At 40.7% G+C, this 18935-nt stretch overlaps 1 protein-coding gene across 19 annotated transcripts in view; it reads right to left on the bottom strand.

The window, feature by feature from the left end:
• The window catches only part of MYCBP2 (MYC binding protein 2), a 376578-nt gene that overhangs the window by 214993 nt on the left and 142650 nt on the right, over window positions 1-18935 (bottom strand). For all 19 annotated transcript variants that reach the window (XM_075918843.2, XM_075918845.2, XM_075918849.2 and 16 more), the window contains 6 exons: window positions 15442-15533; window positions 11471-11605; window positions 11305-11388; window positions 7271-7367; window positions 2175-2367; window positions 1201-1475 (listed from right to left, as the gene is read on the bottom strand). In XM_075918843.2, coding sequence (XP_075774958.2) covers window positions 1201-1475; window positions 2175-2367; window positions 7271-7367; window positions 11305-11388; window positions 11471-11605; window positions 15442-15533 — 876 coding nt within the window. The remainder of the gene's footprint in view (window positions 1-1200; window positions 1476-2174; window positions 2368-7270; window positions 7368-11304; window positions 11389-11470; window positions 11606-15441; window positions 15534-18935) is intronic.

Raw genomic sequence — 18935 nt, 5'->3', positions numbered from 1 at the left:
GCCCCCACCACCAGAGTATGTGAGAATGTCATAATGCCTCTATGAAGTAGGGAAGTACTATTTAGCTGAGAGACTAAATAATTTGCTCAAGGTGTCACAGCTATACTTGAGACAGAAATGGGAATTGAATCCAGTTCTTCTTTTGCTTTCTAGTATTGTTCTTTAACCAATGGACCATCCTCTATTCTCATAGTAGTTTCTTCTCTCCTAGTAACATTCAGGTTACTGCACAACTAAAACTACAGGTTAAACTTCTGTTACCTGGGACTCCCTGGTGTGGCAACATCAGGACCATGGATGTTCTAGGACCAGAGAGGCTAGCTGCTGGGCTCCCCACATCTGGGCTGCTAGGTACAACCCAGTGAGGCTGCCTGGTGGGGCCAAAAGCCCAATGCACAGGAAACTGGGCTGCCTGGCTTAGCACGGAAGAGGTGTGGGGGGAGGGAGAGGAGAATGGCAGGAAAGTAGGGCTGATGGAGGAGGAAGGTGGCCACGAGGCTGGCAAGCTGGTCCAAGACTGGGGGGAGGGCCTGGTAGCAAGGAGACAGATATAACCTCCCCTGGTCTAGCAAAATCCCACATCCGGGACTGGTCAGGTCCCCAGGGTGCCAGACCAAGGAGGTCCAACCTGTAATATTAATTTTTATGGAAGAAACTTCTACATCAGTTCCCATTGCTAACTGCAGCCACTGCAAGCTGCGAGCAGCCATACCTGCCAACACTCAGGTAAATAAAGCATCTGGAGGCCCATCAATACCAAATCCTGGCAAACATATCCATCCCATGTGCCACTTATTACCTACCCTGTTCTACATTATAGTGTAAGGCTTTTACCAGTAAATAAATGCATCCTACAGCATTTTCTAACAACTTGTATCCAAAAGGTTATCGATAAAAGTCTTAAAAATTTGTTTGTCATTACCTTTTCCTATTGCACCTTCATTCTAAGACTATACTTAGGGTGTTAGTCTCAATTTATAAGATAAATCTCATCCAGAATACTGTGCCAGACATCATAAAACAGCAGTTATGGGACTTATAGAATATTTACAGAAGTGAATAGCACTCAAACTGTAAAAGTAGGGGGAAAATCATTTTAAAAAGTGAAAAAGACCACAGAATGGGAATCTTATTTTTCTGACTCTTTAGAGCACAATACAGTATTATGAGAACTAATGTCCTGTGAAATTTAGTGTATACCTGATCTAAACAATTCAGCAAGTCACAGAGGCAGGCCCATTGTAGAGCTGGTGTTGGACAGAAAGAATGAAAGCAGGCTGTGAAAGTGTTATGGCATTCTTGAAGAACAGCTTCTAGAAGACTTAGGGGCTGACTAAGATATCCTTGGGGGTCATTGTCCAATTTCACCATACATTGATCAACTCCTTCAGATAAAATTTTTCTCAGCAAAGTTCTTGTTTTCCCAATGCAGTCTGCTAACTTGCTAGTTTCTTCTATGACAGCTTTAGCAGTAGCTAGAAAGTGACAAGAAGTTGTACATTAAATTTACAACAAAATCTCTGTGTATATTCTTGTCTATTATTATGCAAATTATATAGAATAGCTAAAAACAAAAGCTATAAAGAAAGTTAAAAATAGTACTTACACATATAACAAGAGAAAATTTAAAAACAGTTTAATTGTATATACTAATATAAAGCTAGACACATCAAAATTAAGCAACATTAATTATACACAAGTGGTAACAATTTGAACCTTTTTAGTCCTATATTCTATTGAAACAAAACAAGGATATATAGAAACTACAACATTTTAATAAAGATGCACTTAACTTGCAAATGTGAAAACAGCAAACACCCTGGCTTTCAAATTTTAATTGATTATGCTCATTAGCAAATATCAGGTACAGGAACTGAATGACAAAACAGATAGCCCTGAGGGCATAGCTGTCTATTTAAGCATGGAATTATATTTCAGCATAATTATAAGGTTAATCAAACATGTGCAATTGTATGTTCCATTAGGTACAGAGAGCAAAAGTTTCCTATTTCTCAATGAATCAATCTCTATTCTCATAAGTTGCTCCAATAAAAATATTTCAGACTGAGTACAGATGCTAAAAAATTTAGCTTACTACTCAAATTATCTCCATATTGCATGTTATCTGTCTGCTCATAAATATGAATTATATGCATTTGACCAAAATATATTACCTGACATGGGGTATATCTCACATGTGTATACTCTCAGCAATCTCAGACAGCAAGTGCCCACAAAACGCAATCTCTCTAGATCGAGAAGGGTAGCTGTATACTGGAAACCTTTTAATCCACGAAGCTCTTCAACTCCTAGAACTAAAGTTGTCCAACTCCAATGAAGAATGCTCAACAATGACTCAAAGCATTCCTATTTCAGATAAGGAAATACAAAACAAATTTAGGTCAAAAAGAAAAACAGTCAAGTTTAAATTTCTAAGGAAAATTAAAAACTAATGTCACGTATCTCCACCTGTAATAAAAAACACTCTTACGTCAGTATGTACACATTCACATTAAACCTCATGAGCCACATTAACAGAATACTTTTAATTGTTGGATGAGAAAAGAAAGAAATTGTAATGTTGGAGGTAATTCACTAGTATAATGAAGATTACTCCCACACCCCAACAGCCTGCACTCCATGTCTTGTAAGTGGAAACTGAAAATAAGCTTTTCTAATCATACATAAAATACTCAGGTGATCAACATAGCTGATCACCTTAATTTACAGTAAAAGTTTTTTTTTTTTTTAATCCAGCACATGGAGGGATGAGGAGGATGCTGGTAAGTGAAAAAATCCTGTTATATAAGGGAGGGAGTTGGGTGTAGGAGCAGCTCAGGACGAGAGAGCAGGAAGAAATACGGGATGCCACATCTGGAAGAGCACTCACCTCAAGCAGATCCCTGCAAGCGGTGACCTGTCCTTGCTGCTTCTAATGGAGGCACAGCTAGCCAGCTCCGCACCCTGATGCCCCCATCTCAAGCACTAGCTCTGCAGCTCCCATTGTCCAGGCATCACAGCCAATGAATTGGATCTGCAGGGATGGTGCATGTGGAAAGAGGGAGTGTGCAGAGCTCCCTAGCCACACCTCTGACAGGAACAGCAGGGACATGTCTCCACTTGCAGAGAGCTGTCCAAGGTGAGCACTTGCCAGATCCAACACCCCAAAAACCCTTCCTGTATACCCATCCCCATGCTGCACCAGACTCCCTTCCCAGAGCTTGACCATCCCATGCCTCAACCACATCCCTGCACTCCCTGGCACATTCTGGACCCCTCAATCATTCTTCCACTTAGGAGCAGTAGGGACACTTCACTACTTTAGGGGAGCAACACTGAGCCAGGCAGGGAGCCTGCCAGTCCCAAACCAACCAGATTATACATCGGATTTTCTATGAAGATTAGAAATAATAGTTTATAACAGCTTTCCAATTGGCACAGGGCCAGATAACACAGCTTTTATTATAGAATGAATTGAAATAAGCTTTCAAAAATTGGTTTTAGTTGTTGAATCAGTACCCTGGGCAGTTTTTTAAAATCCTTATTTGCAGAGTACATCCTTGCTTTAATTAAATAAAATCTACAGCTATGTCCCCAGTGTCATCAACTTCAGAACTCACAAATTAATCAGATTTGAAACTGTCAGTATGATGGGCCATCATCTAGGAACACCTCAGAGCTGTGGAAGAAAATGATAGTTACAGTAAAACTCCAATAGTCCGGCATCCAATAGTCCAGCACTCCTGATAGTCTGGCATCAAAATGGCAAGAGCCTAGTGAGTGAGCTTCGGCAAAAAATGAGTCACAAGGTAACAGCGACAGCAGGTGAACTGAACAAAAAGGGTAAAAAAGTATTTAAAAAACTAAAGCATTACAGTATACTGTATACAGTATGTACAATAAAAAGGGTTAAGAACACTTTATATACAGTATATAATGTATACAATATATATATAACCATCTTATAGTACCTCCTGATAGTCCAGCATATTTGATAATCCGGCACCACCTAGGTCCCATAGGTTCCGGATTATCGGAAGTCTACTGTATTATAAAGTACCCTAAGCATACCTTGCTCTCTACAGAAAAGAGAAAGGAAGTCCCCATTTCAAACACTTTACAATTCACATTAAAACAGGATATGAGAAGGCATGTCAAACATTGGAAAGATGAGGAAAGAAGGACGACAAGATGTATGCCCAGTAAAAATGTGACTGCTTACTTAGTATTTACACACATATATGGAGACTAATTATTAGTCTGTTTTAATGATATTATAATTAAAAGGCAGCAAGGGTTTGCCAGACACATGGAAAGTTTTAAGGAGAAACTTGAAGGAAATCAGTAGGTAACAGAGTGGGTAATTAAAGGAGTCCCAAACATAGATGGCAACATCAAAGAGGACAAGACAAAATATAGCTGGTGAATATAACAGGGTCCACTACCAAGTGCCATTTTATTTTCCCTTTTCACTCATGCTCCTTAATGCCATAAATACTTCTGTTCTATAAAAATCCTCCTTCCTGTGTTCTGGTTTATGAGCATTAAGTAAACTCAAAATAAAGTCTCTTCAGTTTCAATTTCACAATGGGCACAGCCATTCCTCCTTGAGGTCAATTTGTCTTTATTCAAGAGTTCAAACACTCTTCAGTTTCATTTCCAACCTAGCTTTTGCCCTTTCTCTTGATGGGCTGGCTTAGGAGACTGCAACAAAATGCTATAACATTGATGCAAAAAATACGTATTGGAAAAACAGAATCCCAACTATACATACAAAATGACGGGGACTAAATTAGCTATTACGACTCAAGAGTGAGATCTTAGAGACATTGTGGATAATTCTATGGAAACACCCACTCAATATGTAGCAGCAGTCAAAAAGCAAACAGATATTATTGCCTCTGTATAAAGCCATGGTATACCCACATCTTGAATAATGGATACAAATGTGGTCACCTCATCTCAAAAAAGATATATTAGCATTGGAAAAGGTTCAGAAAAGGGCAACAAAAATCACTAGGAGGTTTGTAATGGCTGCCATATGAAGAGAAATTAAAAAAACTGGGACTTTTCAGTCCCAGAAAAGAGGAGAGTAAGAAAAGAGCTTAAAAAAAAGGTAACTAAGGGGAGATAAGAAAAAGGTCTATAAAATCATGGCTGGTGTGGAGAAAATGAATAAGGAAAAGTTATTTGCTTGTTCCCATAACATAAGAACGAGGGGTTACCAAATGAAATTAATAGGTAGCAGGTTTAAAACAAACAAAAGGATTTTTTTTTTCTTTACACAATGCACAATCAGCCCATGGAACTCCTTGCCAGAGGTTGTTGTGAAGACCAGGACTTTAACACGGTTCCAAAAAAGAGCTAGATAAATACACTGAAGATAGCCATTGATGGACCTATTAGCCAGGATGGGAAGGAATGTTGTCCCTCGCCTCTATTTGTCAGAAGCTGGGAATGGGCAACAGAGGTGAGATCACTTGATGATTATCTGTTCTGTTCACTCCCTCTGGGGACACCAAGCATCGATCACTGTTGGAAGACAGGATATTGGGCTAGATGGACTTTTGGTATGATCCAGTATGGCTGTTCTTATTGCTCTCCCAGTACTCTTTGCCTGGAGTTTGGCTATTTCCAATGCTGCCTTTCCTATTTTTGCCTTCCTGCCCTTCTTAATCTCTGCAGTGCTTGCAAGCATTTGCCAGCACCAACTTGCAGTCTCTTTTTAAGTCCCCTCATTCACTCCAGGACTGATCTGGGTCACCAGACCACCTCACTCTCTCCACCTAGGCTGATCACTGACCAGCCACCCTGTATTAGCGAAGAAAATAAAGATGTGGAAGCATATCTTGGAGGCAGAACCTTTCAGAAGATTAATTGTCAAGTGTTCACCATATGGTTGGTGCAATACAAGACAAGATATAAAGCCATGTGATGAAATTTAAAACTAAATCACTAAACCATGGCACTTGAAGAAAAGGAGTGACATGGCAACATTAAAACTCACGTGTTTATGTAAGTCTCCATGGAATTTCAACTAGGGATGTAAAATCCTGTTTAATCAGTCAACCGCTTATTGACTGCACCCAAATCCACAACACACAGCTGCAGCCAGGCCAGGCCTGCTGCAGACACAGACTGCTCCAGCCAGGCTGAAACACCCCCACCCGCAGTGTGTTAGGCCTGCCGCAGGTCCCGCCACGGTGGAGCAGCACAGTTGGTGGAGAGCTGCACTAGTCCCGCTTGTTAACTGCAACCAGTAAGCATCACTGGCTCATTTCAACTACTCTTTTTTCGGTCATAAACTGTTCTGCTTTGCTGGTATGTACTGTAGGGATGTAAAAGCATCAGCCTTAACAGCAAGCTTACCCAGTAACTAGTTAACCTTCAGCTCGGCCTGGCTGGAGCAGCTCTTTCCCATGGTACAGCAGGCCCTGCCTGGCCTGGCTGGAGAACTCCCCCTGAACACAGTGTGGAGGGCTCGGCTCAGCTCGGCTAGGGCTGGAGCAGGCCCCTCCTGTGTCTCACTGTGGGAAAGGGACAGTTACAGCCCAGCTGGGCCCACTGCAACACACCACAGACAGGGGGACCACTCCAGGGTTAACCTGTTAAAAACTTAATATTTCACTGCTTAACTTTTTAACCCAGAATTTACATGCCTAATTTATTGTTCAACAGACAGGGTCTTCCATTGCAAAAGTGACTGCATTTCAATGCCCCTATATTATATATACCACCACACAGAATATAATGAGGCTTAAGAAAACACTTTGAGATCCACAGACAATGTGTGCTCTGGAAGTGCAAAGTAATGCAATTTATACAGGAGAAAAACTACTTAGGAATCAACAATATTCTTAAAGTAGCACAAAACAAATAATACTAGGTGCCTCAAAACTGTGTGAAATTGTTAACTTATTAGCTGCTGAAGACAATGATTTGTGATACTATCAATGCATATGACATTTAAACATCAACAACTAAGAATTTTCCAACTAGCTTATTCATTAAAAGGCAAAAGCATATTTCAATAAATATGCAATTATACAGTATGGTCAACTACTATGGTGACCAAAATTTACTCGGGCATGAGTTGGCATTTGAATGTTGATGGAGAAATAAAAAAGTTAACCTTTAATACATCTAGCTTGCTCCCAATGTATGATTTTTTTTATCAAATTATAGCTGAAAATAAAGTAAAATTACATATTTTTCCCTTTAAATGTTACAAGCAGAAATGAACACAGAGAAAATCAAGAGTGGTACTCACCACTGACACAGTTCTTGCAAATGACCTCTTTAAGATATGTACAGGCTCGCTTGTTTGCTGTTTTCCTTTTGATGAACTGCCATCACTTGTTGGCAGCCTAAAAGCAGGAGTGAAGAACTGAGATAAGAAACTATGATTATGTTTTTAAGTATATTATGTTTAATACACTGCTCAGAGATGCAGTAGGAGGATAGCCTAATGGGATTACCCAGAGATGTTTACTTATTTCATTCTAAACAACCTTTTTTCTGCTATCCCTGTCCTGATAAACTGATTGTCAAACATGAATTATACCCAAATAACTGATGTGAAGAGTAAAATGAGATTACTAAATTCATGTGATTTATGATACAACTCATCTCAGGTTCACTGTACCTTTTTGTGCACCATATTTTTGGAAGATACCACAGTGATTGGTGTCATTACTTGTAAATTAGTATTCTAATAGGACTATATCTACAGATTTGTTTTCTGCACTACTGGAAAGGAGGCCTGTCCTTCAAACAAGTACTGATGAGATTGTGTTTTCTTTATTGAAAAGTTTTTCTGGTTGGTTTAGGAACACAGAAAAACACAGGACAAGATCTCTGAAGAAACTTCCAAAGATATGCTTTCTTCAGGGTACTTTTGTTGTGAAACAGAATTAAGATGAATAAACACTGGAAACTAGGAATTGGTAGATATGCTCCTATTACACCCAAATTACCATGTTGCCCTATTTTCTATCAGAATGCATTTGATGATCTCGATTCAAGACTACAGAGACATAGCCCCAAAATGTATCTCATAAAAAAATCAAACAACACTAGAAGTGGAAGGGACTTTAAAAGGTCATCAACTCCAGTCCCCTGCACTCACTGTAGGACCAAGCACTATCTAGACCGCTGACAAACATTTATCTCGTCTGCTCTTAAATATCTCCAATGATGGAGATTTCCACAACCTTTCGGCAATTTCTTCCAATATACTCAGTAAAACGGCAATAAGCACAGATGGACTTATCCTCCATGAATTTATCAAATTCTTACTTGAACCTTGTTATAATCTTGGCCTCCTTAACATCATCTAGCAAAGAGTTCTACAGACTGACTGTGCATTCTGTAAAGAAATACTTCTTTGTGTTCATTTACAAACTTGTTGCCTATTGGGGTAGAAAAATGTCCAGAAAGGTGTAATTCATTCCAAATGGAATTGTACCACTTCATGCTCACAGAAATCTCCTCCATCAAGAAAATAACATTAACATCAATACAGAAACCACTGATGGAAAAAATATCTGAGTAAATCAATACTTCAAGAACAGTTTTCATACAGTTCTGCATAACATGAAATATCACCGAATCACAAGAAAGAAAAATCACTTTTCCAGGGCAATCAGAATATTTTATGAAGCCTACAGCATGAAATACTCAGGAGCACATCAACAGGAAAAAACATTTGAGAAAATAAACTCTTATCCCCTACACACAAACATTGTCCAACACCTCTCCTGGTGTCTTTATAAACAACCACTTTGTGATGTCCTACCATATTAAATGACACTGATATTGTTCACGCTCAGCTGATTCCATTTTAGACTTCTTTCAACCACAAGCTCATAACAAAGAAGAGAACCTACACATCACTTACATATGCACCTACTATGGATGCCAAAGCAGCTCACATGCCATTGTCTATATTACAATGCTGAAATGGAAATGTCAGCAATGGGAGGACAGCACCACGTGGTTCATACCATTGAGTAGCAGCTGTATGCAGTCACTCAGCTAGTTAAATCAACTTGGCAGCAATGTGATTTGTCTAGGTGGTTTTTTCACCTGAGTATACTGGGAAATTTGGGGAGACACAAGATTGCTATAATTTTTGTTGATTCTGACACGTATGCAACCTATACTGCAGAACAAACACTTGCTGGGTAGGAATTCAGCCATGCTCTGCATAGCTCGACTTTAGCATTTGAGGCCCCAAGTTCTATGAAACTTGGTTATATGTGATGTGAGCAGGGAGGGTTACCCATAGAGCTCCAGCTTCTATCTGGCAAATATTTACTGATTCAAAAAAAGGACTTGAGTCTGAAGACACTGAGTCTTTATAACAACATATCATTAAAGAGCCTGAAGTTGCTGTAGCTCCGTAAATACTGCCAATATTAGATGAACGTCATACACGATGGTATGCCTGGTCTCCAACATTCAAGTTCTGGGATCAATTTATCCAAGTGATGCTGATACTACTTCTAAATGTCTGTGCAGAGCAAGAGGGTGTTTGGAAACTTCATCTGCGCAAGGCATGATATGCTACATACTTCTTTACAGCAAACATGCCCTACTATCCCAAGTGGATACCAACTTACATTCCTGCAATGTTGAATTGCCCTGAAAGCATATGGTGCCTTTGAATATGGGGGAATGTGATGTGCCTCAGATTCTGGTTCTTTCCGTGGACTGACACCCCAGCCAGATCATAGCATTCCCTGATACAGGAAGTAATTCAGGAAGAAATCCTCTGCACAGGGACTAGCTGCTCAGTCAGCAACTCCGTGATTGCCACAAACAACTGTGGGGACTTATGAAAGGGCTTTGTCATGTCTAAATAAAAAGCTAAGGCTCTCCTAACATGGTTCTAGCGTGTGTAAAGCCTGTTCTTTGCCAGAAGCATGAGGCTTGAGGTAAAAAACTGAGAGAAAAATGTCCTGAGACACCTGAAACTGAGACACCACCTTCAGCAGGAAGGTGAGGTGGGGGGCGTAACCTAACTACATCCTGGAAAAAAAAATAGTAAGAGGTGGTTATGAGGTAAGGGCCCTTAATTCAGACGTACGTCTGGCTGCTGTGATAGCCACCAAGAATGACACCTTCCAGGATATGTGTAGCAGCAAACAAGATTGCAAGAGGCTCGAAAGCGGGTTCTGAGAGTCTGGAAAGGACCCGGTTAAGGTCTCACTGAAGGACGGACTGATGGACATGTGGGTAAAGCCTGTCCAACCCCTTCAGAAACTAATGGACCATAGGGTCTGCAAAGAGGGTTTTACCCCAGGAGCCCTGGTAAAAACCAGAAATAGTCGCCAGATGGACCCTAACTGATGAAGAAAGCCCCTGGACCCTGAGATTCAGGAGACAGTCCAGGATCCTGGGTGTCCATAGAAGAGATCCCCTTCTGGGTAGCCCAGACAGAGAAATGCTTCCATTTAGCTAGGTAAGTAGCCCTTGTGGAAAGTTTCCTACTTCCCAGCAGGATCTCCTGCACCCGCTCCAAGCTTTGCAGGTAAATACTTGCCTCGATACACAGATCCCAGAGCCAGAGAGCTTCCAAGCACAGGGGAGAGGAACGAGCACTGCTCTGCCTGTTTATATAGAGGACCGTCACTGTAGTTGTGGACAGAATAAGGACCATCTTGCCCCTGAGGTGGGGGAGGAAGGCCTGGAATGCCAGGCAAACTGCCCACAGCTCCCTCACATTGATATGCAGGGACAGTTCTGCATGGGACCACATATCTTGAGTCCTCATGTCGCTAACATGGGCTCCCCAACTAGTGTCAGATGCACCTGTCACCATCCGAAAGGTAGACAGAGGCCTGGAGAATAGAACTCTGGTGCAGACCACAGTGCACCTATTAGAAGGACTGCAATATGAAATTCTGCATAGTAGTTTTTGACCAATAGTCAGTGATAAGCCTGCCAAATCATTTAAAACCTTCAACCTGTCAGAAAAATGAAGTATTTTAGAGGGAAGACCATCATTCACAAAATGAATAGCTGAACTAAGAATAAATTACTGCAAACATTTTAATGCAAAAATCTGAGTACTTAGTACATCATAACAACCTTTTAAAACCAGGTGGAAATAACTTTTGGTATAACTCATACTTTCCCCAATATCTTTTCAAATATACCTTAATTTCCCCACAAATTTTCAAACATCAGCTTCCTAACTCAGTAAAATAGTCTCATCATGCACTGTAGGCTTATTTTTACAGCACTTCTGTTTACAAGGACAATTCCACAACCTGACTACAAAATTAATCAAAATATTACCTGTATAGTAACTGAGGAATCTGTCCTGCATTAACATCTGTACCATTATTTGATTTCTTGGAACTCTTAAACTGGAAAACAACGCTGAAAGAAAAAAAATATTTATTCAAATGCTATTAGGCTGTTTCTTTCATACAAATATATAAGGCAGACAGAAATAAATTACCCATCATCTGTTGTAATAGAAGCCTGTCCATGAGATCCACAGTCACTGCTAGGGCCTGACACTCGTGCCCAAGCTACATACCACCAACCAGCTTGCAAGAGAACTGGTTCATCAAACATCATTGCATATTTTTCTCTGAAAAGTAAACATTGAAAAAAAAATTGAATTTGAAAATTAAACCAAGACATTCATCAACTTGAAAAAAAAGTAAATAATCTAAATCCAAATGCACCACAAGGATGACAGCAATATTATATATCTGCCTATTTCCACTCTCAACTTTACACTATTTTGAATTGTGGTAATAGGGTGTGGGGTGCTATTGTGCTGGATAGGCTAACGAATGAAATTAGTTCAACTAAACACAGTATATTATTTGCATTAATGCATAGTAAATACCATGGGCCATGCACAGTTTTACAAAAACTTTACAGCATTTCAGGGGAAAATTCTTTTTATAAAGAATGTCATGGGGTATGTCTAGACTGCATCCCTCTGTCAGCAGAGGATACAGATTAGGCAGGTTGACATTGCAAATGAAGCGGGGATTTAAATATCCCGTGCTTAATTTGCATTAAAATGGCTGCCATTTTTGCCGACTCAGGACTTTGTCAGCAAAAAGCAGCAGTCTAGAGGGGGATCTGTCAAGAAAGAAAGCCTTTTTTGGCAGATCCCTTCTGTCTCCTGCAAGGAGGTTTACAGAATCTGTTGTTCTCCTAGTGCTCCAGAACAAGGGAATAAAAGGCAGTTAAGGTTGGTGCCTCTCCAGTTCCTCCTCTTACCAGAAATCCAATAGGATCTGAATCAGAGGGAAAGGAGCATAGGTAGCGGAATACAGGTATGGACCAAACATCTCAAAGACCTCTAGCTACTGTAAAATAAGAAACCTCAATTTCTTCAAATGCAGGTCTGTTTGTGCGTGCAATGCATGGGTGACAAACAAGATTCCAAACTGGAAGTGTGTGTCAGGCAGTGGGTCTGCCTTGAGTGCTCCCATTTCATTTAATTAATATCAACTAAAAATGCAATTTTCAAGGTCAGGTGGGGCACAAAGCACAATGACAAAGATTCAAATGGGGCTGTACTAAGTGTTGGCAGCACTAACATGGGAAACAGAGCTGATGGAAAGGCCCTTACCTAAATTCCCTCTAAATCGTGTGGCCACATGGCCACCTATTAGGGCAGGAAGAAGCACTTCTCCCCACTAGCCCCAGCATGAACCTGCCTCAGCAAGGAGAGGCACCTCCAAGCCCAAGCAGAGATTTGCCATAGCCAGGGGAGTGGCAACCCTGCATCAACCCAGCCCGGGATGAACCTGTCACACCCAGGGGACGGGCGCTCCTCTGGCCCCCACCCAGACTAGCCTGGATCAGTCATAGCCATGGAGTGGTATCCCTCCCCTGGAGCTGCCACAGCTGTTAAAACGTAACTCTCACTTTCCCCCAAGCTGCTGCAGTGTCCCTCACATCCCAACCTCTGCTCAGGTCCCAAGCCCCCTCCCACACCCAGAATCCTTCCTCCTTGGTCATATCCTAAAACCCACACGCCAAGCCAGAGCCCTCACTCCCCCTACATACACACAATCCAACCCTCTTCCCCAGCCCTGATCTCCTACCACATTCCAAAACCCTTGGCCCCACTCCCCTTTACACACTGTCCATATGAGGAATGAATTTTGTTATATGCACCAACATGGACATGATGTGTCACACATCACCTCCATACTGGAGCATATAAAATTAATTCCAAATGGACATAAAATATTAGAGGGAACACTGGTGCTGACTAGGCCCTCCATGAACCTAAATGTAGTGTTGAGTAAAAATAGAGCAACCATTTACTGGAGAATAAAGGCACTACATGCTACAAAATGCAAACAAAGAGCTAATGGAGAGATCAATACAGGCAGTCCCCAGGTTACGTACAAGACAGGGACTGTAGGTTTGTTCTTAAGTTGAATCTGTATGTAAGTCGGAACTGGCGTCCAGATTCAGCCGCTGCTGAAACTGATCAGTTTCAACAGCGGCTGAATCTGGATGCCAGTTCTGACTTACATACAGATTCAACTTAAGAACCCCAGGCATCCCCAAGTCAGCTGCTGCTGAAACTGATCAGCAGCTGATTCCAGGAAGCCCGGGACAGGGGCTTTCTGTAGTCAGCCACTGGTCAGTTTCAGCAGCGGCTGACTTGAGGACACCTGGGGCAGAGCAGCTGGGGTGCTGCTGGGTTGGTCCAGTGGCGCCCAGAGCGGCGCTATGGGACCAACCGGCAGTGCCCCAGCTGCTGTACCACAGGCGCCCGGAGCAAAGCCGCGGAGCACGGGGGCAGTGGGACAGCCCAGACGCGCCGTGGCTATCCTGCTGCCCTCGGGCTCCGTGGCTTTGCTCTGCTTTGCTCCCCGTCCCCCTGGTCTGCCAAGGCTCACTCGCTCCTAAATGGGACTGGGGAGGGATGTCTTATGAACAAACTTGGACAGGGATCTGTCTGTGTGATCTACTTTCCTGGGAAGCCCTAAATGAGGAGTCCTTGGGCTTAGCAGCAGTAGCACCTCTAAGATGAGAGAGCAAGAGAGAGAACCAGAAATAATTTTTTGGAACAGGACAGTATGAGTGACTAACACAGAAAGAGACCTGTAACCTTGTTAAGCCAACTTTGGTCTCTTGTATGAATGATGAATCTAAGCAGCAGGGGAGTATAAACATGTAACGGCTAAAAAATTCAGCAGTTACACGTTTACAAAAACAAACAATTTTTAACATCCCTTGTGGGGCATTATCTCACAGGTTAGATAGCTAGCTACTTCAACAGACTTTGAATTATATTCAAGCTCTAGATAACTAAATTGACCTGCGAGAAAGGTAGTCAAGCCAGTTATTTAGACCCAGATCCCCATAAAGTAAAGCAAAACCTACTGAGTCAATATCAATCGAAACACAAAACTGGGTTCATCAGCCGCCCCCCCCCCTCCCAAAAAAAAAAATCCAAAGAACATTTTAACATTAAATTTATGGACAAAAACTTAACTCTCCTGCCTGTTGTGAAGTGAAAAATACTGGCAGGATAACTGACAGCCACTACATTTGGAAAGTATTTAGGAATTGGTAGCTCCCGTCTTACTTGAAGAATATAATGTAAGATTAATTATCCGTTAGACAATCTCATGATCTTGATTTGATTTTTTTAGTTCTGAATGACCGTTTTGTTTCTTAAATGGGAGGTGAGTTGTTTTAAATCTTTGCAGTACTTCAATAACCCAAGTACATATTATCGTAAAGAATCTTGCCTAAATCAGAAATGTCATGAAAGGCCACAGCATCTACAAACTAATTTTAAGAGAAGTTGTTTTTCATTCACATTGTCAATAAGCAAGGCAGTAAAAGAAGTTGAACATATCACTAGATATCTGGTCACTCCAGAATCCAGATTTAAAGGTACAGATGTGACTTTCTGGAAGGTCAATTTTGTTACAGAAAAATATCATTCCTAGTTCCTTAACATATTTGTAATTCATCCCATCTCCTAATTTCATCTATATTGGTATTTCATTAAATAACGTTCCTTTTTCCCCACTCCCAAAATGGGTCAAAGAACAACACAATGTCTTTCCTTTGCTAATCGAACAATATTAGTCAATTCTGAGAAACATACCACCAATACATTCCACATTGAGACCTTCCAGTACATATGTAAAGATTTCCCTTTTGCCACAACTCTCTCAAACATTCCTTCAATTTCTCATTTGGTATCTCAGTCTCCCTACAATACTTGAATCAGGTTTTTTTTTTAAATTTTTTGGTTGCTTTTTTCACTATTATCTTTCTTTTTTGTTAAAGATAATAAATGTAGCACTACACCTTAGAGACTTTAATTACAGATTACTTTTGCATACCTTCAAAATGTTTAAAATGCATGTCAAAACAAAACTAGCACGGCAGTAAGCCTCTTCAGAGAATGTAAAGAAAATAATTTACCTAGCAGCACAATCATATGCCAAGACATCAGTTTCAGCAAGAAGGTCCCCATCAGTCTCATGATCTCCCCCATCTGGACCCAATTCAAACAACTGCAAAAATAAATGAAAATATTTTCCATTTTTATAAATTTCATGCTACCATTCTCATTTGCTTGCCATTCTTTCTTACCTCTCCTTCCCAGACACACTACTGAATAGGGTACCACTATTACTAAATATAGAAAAGAACAGGTATTTACAGTACCTGAAGTCCTTAGAGTATGCATCTCTCTGCATCCTAGGGATGTAATAGTGTAGCTGATTAACCATTAAGCAAAAGCTTATAGGTTAGTGCTATAGGCTACACACATTCCCCCACTCCCGCTTACCAGTAAATTTTTTTAGCAGGCGAGCCAGCAGCCCGGCTCAGTTCCAGTTTGCGTCAGGTCCCTGAGTTCAGCTCCGCCCCAGACAGGGGCTGTTGCGACCCTACGCTGCTGCCTCTGTATTACAGGCAGCAGTGCGGAGTGGCAGGGGGATCCTCGGCAGGGGACTGGAGCACACTAGCTGCTGGCTCCACCTCCACCGGGGACTATAGAATAGTCAAGTAACCGATAAGAGTTCATGAGGTTAACTGACTATTCAATTGACCGATATTTAACATCCTCAATGCATCCCACTCTAAGTGACAGGCAGTCAAATTTCTTATAAAAAAGGTGAGATTGAGAAGTTTTATCTGTCAATAACTGATTATTAGAACAGTTCCTGGCTTTTAATTTTACTGTCAAATCAAGGGCACAGTGTTTAACAGAGGTGAGAAATTTACTCCAAAGCAGCTGTTTTTTACATATCAGTTATGGGGATATTTCTGAAACATGCAGAAGAAGCAATCTGAGTGCTTGCTGAACAAAACTCTAATGTTTGGTAGACGGGCTATACCATCCCTGTGACAGATTCATCTGGAAGTACAATCTGTCCTCTGCAATTTGATGTTATGTTTGGACACTCCTGAAGTGATATGGGGGCAGAGAGACAACATCTGGAGAAAATCTAGTATTGCGTCTGCCAATGAGAAGCTATCAGAATCAGTGTAGCTGCATCCTGCATGATTTTCCCTATAACTGAGGGTGCCAAGGGCATCAACAGAAATGCATATAACACCTTAACAGCACGGTATGAAAAAAGCATCTTGCATAGATCCTGGACTCATGCCCCCACACAGCCATGGGGAAAACTTTGCATTCACTTTGATGGCAATTAATTCTGTGATAATATTCTCCATTGCTGAAACACCAATGTCAAGACAGAGATCTTCAGAGACCATTCATTATTGGTGACATATTGACTGATAAGAAAGACTGCTAACTTGCTGGACCCTGGAGGACAAACAATTGTAGTAATCTATTAAAGCATCCATGTTCATTTCCTGTTTGCCTCTTAGTTATGAACAGATAGCCTTTATACACTGCACATCCGTTGTATATAAGAATCTTCATGAGAAAATATTTTATATTTGAGAGGAATGCTTTGGATACTAACTTAATTGCCTTAAGTTCCAGGACATTATAGAATCTCAGAGGGTCTTCTGAGACCACATTTAACGCACTTAATTGGTATAAAGTGGCTCCTGTAACATCTGTGCTAGTTGTCTTTATAGAGGGATACACATACAAGGGTTTCCCTTTTCGAGAATCCACCAGTTTTAGTGATAAAAAGATAAGAGCCAGGACTACACAATGTGCATGCACTTGTGTTTGGGTTGACGCAAACCTTAGATATCCCCGCAAGAGATGTAAATGATGTTTGAATAGTAGTGAAAATAAGTGAAAAAAGCAACATATAACCTAAAAATTTGAGACTGGCTTATTTGGAGATGTTGTACTGTGGTGGGTGGATTTATTTGGAATTTCTCTTACAGGAGATGTATATTTGCCATTTTGGAGGTGATTAAGATTCCTATGAATTCCACTGTCCAAGATGGTTGGAGTGACAATTTATTGTAGTTTCAGGCCCAGCTCTTTGAACAGACTGAGGATGGTGTTCAGACCATAGTGATATCCTGTTGCTTCTGATTAGTCAATCATCTAGATATAGACACAAATGCTGTTTTCCTCCCCTCTTAGATAGCTACAGCAAGTCAACGTTTAATGCTCTCTGTGCTGTTGCTCTCTATGTTGTGGCTGTACTTTGTATTGATAATGAATAGGCTTTATTGTATTTATGCCATCAATACAACCCATGGGTAAGAGAGATTGAAATGTGGAAAAAATGCTTTTTGGAGGAAGCCAAAAGCTATGAACCAGTATTGTGCCAGTAGAGAACGATGATAGAAAGTAACACTGCCATCCTGAATCTGACAAAGAATATATGTATTTGTTAAGTCCTCTGAGGCTGAAGATAGAATGAAGATGGGGTATCATACACAGCTTTTCTTCTGGGTTAAAAATATCACGAATAAAACCTTTTTCCCTCGTGTTGAGAGGGAACAGGTTCCGCCCCTCTTATTTGGAGATGTTGTACGTCTCGACGTAGGTGCAGTTCATGAGCGGTGTCCCTAAGGACAGTAGGTATGGGGGTTTGGGAAGAAAGGGAACAGTAGAGCCTGAGCAGATGACTTCTAAGGTCCATCTGTTGGATGTTACTGATATCCATTGGTTGTAGAAAGGGGAAAGCCGATCCACAAAAAGTGTGGTGCTAGTATCCAGAGTTGTAACTGATCAGAGGTCTTCGAGGCCCTCAACCAAATTTTCAAGATTTGTTTATTGGGAACTACTGGGTCGATTGTCGATCTAGATGGTTGCCATCAACAATGTGGCCTCTGTCTTCAACTCTGCTGTTGCGGCTGCTCATAGTCACGGAGATGTGTATGGGGAGTAATAGTTTGAGTAACTCAAAGACCTACAAAGCAGGACAAATGGTTTGTGCTTTTTTGCTTTTGTACAATGGTAAGTTCTTTTAAACAAGTTTTTGCTTTTGTTTGTTTTTCCTCCCTCAGAAATGCCACAGCTTTTTTGTTTTGTTCTGTGCTGATTTCAATTAATGTATCAATTTAAATAAAAATGGAATGTGCTAGTACTTAACAGAATTGTGTTTGACATTTTAAAGCTTGTTTAGTTAGACAGTGACCTGCATAAACCAATTATTTAGGTTTTAACTTTCGGTAGTCTGATGGCAGTGTTTTCAATAACATTGCAGTGAGCTTATAGAAAAAAATAAGCATCACCCATCCCCAATTATGACAATCTGTTGCTACTCAACTTTAAAGTTTCTAAGCGCTTAAACTGTAATGTTTAAGAGAAGAGTATCCCAAAATATCACCTCTGAAAATATTTATGAATATTCCTTTCATAATGAAGGATACAAAACGCATTCAATGAACAAAGTTTACCATCAATTCACCCACCACCAATGAAGAGCCCCAAAAGTTAATAGAAATGCTACTTAGGAAATTTAAGACAAGTGATAAAGCATTTACAAGACTTTAGTGCTTATACCCCTGTTCTGGAAAAATCT

The sequence above is a fragment of the Pelodiscus sinensis genome, chromosome 1, assembly GCF_052426305.1.
Source record: "Pelodiscus sinensis isolate ZL-2025 chromosome 1, ASM5242630v1, whole genome shotgun sequence".
Classification (NCBI taxonomy): Eukaryota; Metazoa; Chordata; order Testudines; family Trionychidae; genus Pelodiscus; species Pelodiscus sinensis.
Note: the sequence above shows the minus strand (reverse complement) of the source record. Positions and strands in the feature narration are given on the sequence as shown.